The sequence below is a fragment of the Esox lucius genome, chromosome 10 (genome assembly GCF_011004845.1).
Source record: "Esox lucius isolate fEsoLuc1 chromosome 10, fEsoLuc1.pri, whole genome shotgun sequence".
NCBI lineage: Eukaryota > Metazoa > Chordata > Actinopteri > Esociformes > Esocidae > Esox > Esox lucius.
Window position 1 is genome coordinate 12,033,137 of NC_047578.1, and position 5,869 is coordinate 12,039,005.

The 5,869-nt window shown below is 41.5% G+C and overlaps 1 protein-coding gene across 1 annotated transcript; it reads left to right on the forward strand.

The window, feature by feature from the left end:
- Positions 1-1,168: 1,168 nt before the first annotated feature.
- On the forward strand, positions 1,169-5,603 carry evx1 (even-skipped homeobox 1). Its single transcript, XM_010893026.3, has 3 exons — positions 1,169-2,057; positions 3,127-3,362; positions 3,769-5,603. The coding sequence occupies exons 1-3, from the start codon at positions 1,688-1,690 to the stop codon at positions 4,291-4,293; spliced, it is 1,131 nt and encodes a 376-aa protein (XP_010891328.1). The 5' UTR covers positions 1,169-1,687; the 3' UTR covers positions 4,294-5,603.
- Positions 5,604-5,869: the final 266 nt, after the last annotated feature.

Genomic DNA, 5,869 nt, shown 5'->3' on the forward strand with positions numbered 1-5,869 from the left:
ATTAACTAGGTTATGTTTTCCTTTCTGTCACATATTTGTGCCTTCTATGAAGGATAAAGGGGAACAACGGTCACACGATCATTCCAATCAAATGACCAAGCTCCTCCAAATACCTAAAAAGTGATCTCACTTTGATTGAAAGGTACCTTACTCTGTCTTAGACACATCAGCAATCACTAATCACAGTTCTAGTCAATATGATTCAGTTGTGTAGTAGATTGTTAGGAAGGGGAATTCGCTGTCTCTTGGTTTCAATAGAATAGAAATAGTTGTCACTCTCCTTTTCTGTTGCCAGCAAAGATTTGTTTGCAAAATTAAGACATTTCAGATGAAAAGAGATTTCAGATGAATGACAATATGACTTTTGTTTCCACTTTAAATGAACCTTATTGGAGCTTATTGAAATTACGTAAGACAAGCTATTTTAGTTGGATTACATCAAATCAGAACGTCATGCTAGCTAATTAACAAGCTGATTTTCTCAACACAATGACTACTCGTGACTGGTACTGTACATACCAGTATGCTTTCAAATGTACTTGCACAAACAAGAAAGAGTGATCAATAAATACTTTTTGCTGTGATTATAACTTGGCAGGAAGAGGACACATGCATTTTGACCCCATTTAGAGTTGAATAGATGGTTTGAGAAGTAATATTTTTTAATTGGGAAATTCCAGAACTTAGTTACTGTAAATCTTTGTGTTAAAAACAACAATTAGATATCATCAAACTGGAGGCTTTGCCAGAAGAAAGCCTCTACTCTCATCAAGACATGGACATCAGCACCTGAAGTTTGCTAAAAGTCTTTGGAACTTTGATTAGAACCGAGTTCAATTTTCTTGTCATGATGAGAGTAGAGGCTTTCTTCTGGGCATGTGCCCTCCCTAGGTGGGTTCCAGTGGTCCCACACAAACTTATACTAAGTAGAACCCAAAATAGCAACTTCTTTAAATCCAACTGAAATAAAAGTAATCATATGTGAACAAACACTGCAGCCTGAAATATGGTTTAAACTAAGAAGTTGATATTTTGGATCTTTGGTCCAAGTGCCCATAGCGCTGAATCTAAGTGATATCATTTCTCCAGCCACAGCCCGTAAGCTTTTTATTGTGACAAGGGCGAGAAGAAGTCTCATCTGCTGATTCCCTATTTAGCACTTCTTCGGTGGGTCACTGTGGGTGTTAACACTACGATCTCACATATGCAGTGAAAACACTGAGGTTCCGTGAGATTCCTATAGCCTTGATACTGACACATAATAATTTGCTCGTTAGCTCATGCCATGTGATAATGTTCTTGGAGCTACTCCCGCCCTAGAAGTTCCTCATTCCGCCGTAGTGATTGCTCGTTTTCAGTTTATCCACATCCAATCGATGTGTGGCGTCATCAGGGGTGCCATTATGACGACTGCCCTATTAAGAATGACAGCTCGAGAGAAAGAGAGGGCAATGGTGATCCCTCCCAGAGCTTGTGCCGCACTCCGGAGCGCTGCCTCGCAGGATCAGAACGTACAATCCCATCTCTTCTTTCCTCGCATTTCAATCCATTCCTCCTCGGTTTTCTTCATTCTACGACAGAATCCTATAATCACTTGTAGCCTGCAGTGTCACACACAACGTGCTCTCTCTCCATAGTATCGATTTGGCGTTCGTTCCTTCCACGCGCGTTCGTTTGTTCGTCGGTAATGGACAACAGAAAGAAGATAGTGATGCTCGTGGAGGGAGGTCAACTTGGCACGTCGGTTGGCAAGACCGGTTCTAATTTCTCCGACGCAGTTGGAAGTCCTGCGCGAGAACCGCAAGGAAAGACCGTCCTCCGGAATTGTCTGAGTCCGGGTTCCGCATCCTACTCGCGAGACAGAACAGAAGAGGAAGTGGAGGGCGCACCGGGAAGCTTGCGCTTGGATATAAGGCCGGTTATGTCCTCTTCTACGGAGAAACACGGGAAAGATCACACCAACAAAGAAGCAAGCAGCTCAGACACTGAGTCAGATTTCTATGAGGAAATTGATGTAAGCTGCACTCCAGAAAGCATGGACTACTCCAACGGGAAAGGTAGGTTAAAGCATGACGGCATGATACACTTCATTTCGTTTTATTAAACACATTACATGGAAGTGATTTTAAAGTGTGAAAAATGTAAACAAATGATTGCAATCGATGTAATTCTGTAAACATGGTATTCAATCGATTGCTAGTATTTCTGTGCATGCCCCGTCCAGGATAAACACGTCAATTATGGAGTAAACACAGGCCTTTAGGCATATTTCGTATGCTTGTATTATGAAAAATGTACTGACAACTTATATAACATAATTGCGTTTTATAAAAAAGTTAATAATGGGATGAATTAATTAATTAATGCCACTTGCTTTAGGGACTGTTAACAGAGATTTCGGCTTGTGGTAGTGTTACACCCCCTTCACTAGGGTTTTAACCACAGTGTCACTTCCAAAAGGAGTCATCCCGGCGCCAGACTAATTAGCAAATTAACACATCTGCACATACCATTTGTCAAGATTTAAAGTAAACAAACCGTTAATAAAAAAAATATTTTACTATACCTCATTAATTCGATGGTTGACTAGTTAAAATAATGTGGGTATGAAAGTCCATGAGAACTGGGATCAAACGTGTCATATTATATAAAATAAGCCTCACATTATATATTTTTTGCTAATTATCATATACATTTTGAGGACAGATGTTCCGAAATTGTAACCTATATTAAGGCCTTAAACGAATAAATGAGTATTGTCTATTTCAAGTAAAATGGGTTTCAACAGAAATATATATATATATATATATTCTATAAAGTAATTATCACACAGAATTAATTTATATTATATTATATATTGTCTCTTTTGGAGGCATAAATTCCAATGACATATTGTTTAATTTAAAGTAGGCCTATACAGTTAGGCCTACTGTAGATGTAATTTAGGATGAGATGCATTTTGGCTAGTTAGGATACTGTGGTTTCAAATATTGTCACCATCAATCAAAGGAAATAGAGTCTGTAATGTTAATTAAACAAACCACTGCATTACACACAATTGTAGAATACAGTATAATTTGGCTATTCGTTAAGAAACAAGCGAATTCATGTTTTAACCCATTCCAGGCCGAAACGGTGACTCCCCCAACCACCCGAGTGACAGCGGCATGGATCCCGGAAAGATGGGTTCGGGCCAGGGCTCTCTTTCCTATGGAGCGGATCAGATGAGGCGGTACAGGACAGCATTTACACGAGAGCAAATCGGCCGGCTGGAAAAGGAGTTCTACCGGGAGAATTACGTGTCCAGACCCAGGAGATGCGAGCTGGCGGCCTCACTAAATTTACCAGAAACCACTATCAAGGTGAGGTTAAGGGAAATAATAACAACAAGAGCAATACCCAATTTTATTTTATTATTGCCAATCAAACCTATGGGTAATACTTGGCAGAAAGAATTTGCAAAATGAAAGGGGCTGAAATAATGTGTCAGATTGAGGCCTATTCAGACTATATTGAGGTTGACATGCAATAACACAGGTAACCTTTACCAAACATTAAAACGAGGATTAATTTCGTTAACTATTAAACGTACATTTAAAGGCGAGTTTATTTTGCATATGCTTATAGGACCTAAGACTGCTCGCCAACTGTTTGTTCCATAAGCCATTTGGAACCAAGCGTAAAAGAACAAAAACAACAGTAAATCTATTCTGTCTGGCACAAGTAGATAAAGGTTAATATTTCACCACGCCTGTCTGTATTTCATAGGTGTGGTTCCAGAACCGTCGGATGAAGGACAAGCGGCAGCGTCTGGCAATGACTTGGCCTCACCCCGCGGACCCCGCCTTCTACACCTATATGATGAGCCACGCAGCTGCAACCGGAAACCTCGGTTACCCCTTTCCTTCTCACCTGCCGTTACCGTATTACTCCCACCTTGGAGTCGGAGCCAGCTCGGCCGCCGCGACCCCGTTTTCTAACCCACTCAGGCCCCTCGACAGTTTCCGTGTGTTGTCTCACCCCTACCAGAGGCCGGAGCTTCTATGTGCGTTCCGGCACCCATCCCTGTACCCAAGCCCGGCCCACGGCCTTGGTCCCAGTGGGAGCCCCTGCTCCTGCCTCGCCTGTCACTCGGCTCAATCAAACGGCCTTTCCCAGAGGCCCACTGGATCAGACTTCCCGTGCTCCCCAACGAGCAGAACTGACGCGTTTCTCACGTTTACACCGTCGGTGCTGAGTAAGTCTTCGCAGGTGACTTTGGACCAGAGAGAAGAGGTGCCACTAACCAGATAAAACGAAGAGCGCACATCCATGTGTTAATTGAACTGCAGGTCAGACACGCGCCATAAGCTTTTGCCATGAGCTTATCAAACTAAAATAAAAAATAAGAAACAAGAACAGGACACAAACAGCATGAATACAATGATCACGTGGAGCAGACTCCTCCATACAAGCAGCGGCATAAATGCAGGTACTGCAGCTCGCGCTTTTACGCACCTGCAACATTTCTGAAAAGGAGATGAGCAAGCTCGGGTTGCACAAATTAGGCTACAACCAGTTTGTAAGCTATGTTTTCAAGAACCAACGCGATGATCGCACACACAAATATAGTCTATCCACTGACAAATACATTTCGGTTGCAAAACCCCATGCGGACTATAACATTTTAGAAGAGTGGACAAAACCCCCATCTGATTCATCGAAGATTAATTTGGTACAAGGAAAGCGAGAGCCCGTTCGGACTGGGATTTACAGACAAACGTTTATCCCCATGATGGATGGCGATAACGGTTTATCATTATTTGTAGGCTCTTCACATGTCCAAATTGACCTAGGCGACATGTATTGTTAGTTACACAAGAATGATGTTTTCCATCTACCTTTTAACAAGGGAATTTGTTAACAGACTGCGTCGTCTCATTATGTCTTAGTTCCTGCTTGACTCTCCCTTTTTGACGGGCTGAGGCCGAAATGTGCAGATGCTGGTAAAATTAGTAAGTTATGTATATGTACTTGGTGGATGAATTTTGAGTGTTGAATTAATGATAGGCCTAATACCGGCGGAGCGGAGAGGCCGGGAAGGGATTGTTGCTGCCAAACGGTAACAAGGCGCCAGGGGAACGGATTAGCTCGCGCTGTCTTGACGGGGGAAGAGGAGTAGAGGCGACGGGAGTCTAAGAGGACGAAGAGAGAGGGGGATAGAGATGGAACGTGGGAAGAGAGAGAAGCCATTGGACAAGCAAATTAGGCCGAGTTCGCTCGAGCTGCCCATCTCATATACCCTTGACTGAACACTTGCCACCACCTCTCCTCCCCTACTTCCAGTCAACTCTTCCCCATCCTCGTAACCCTCCGCCAACGTTCATCCTCAGAAATAATGCTTGAATAAATGCATTTATAACGACTGAATCTGATACGATAACCCTTATATTTATTTTTAAAATAGTTTGGGGAAACTTGATTATTACATCTTTCTTTATTTTTCTCTTTACGCTGTTACTGAAATACTATTTCATCGAAATAACCTGTCATTTTTTTAGGGATAGGCCCTATTACTACAAAAAAATGCTGAAGAGTGCAAATTCATTAAATAAAATAACTATGCTATTTTTTTGCTGAATATTGTTGGATTGTTCTGGACCTCAAATTTTGCAATAAACAACATTTCAAACAACAAAATCCATTGAATGTTTTATTGTATGACATTGAATAGACAGTCGTTTTAATTGTAGATTGGGCATCAATGGAAGATCTACATCTTACTCTAAGAATCTTACTCTTAAAATCAAAGAACAAAATTCCTTCCAATATTCTATTTAGCTGCACGTTAGGCCTGAAATAATGTCAATATAATTTCTAATCTATTATT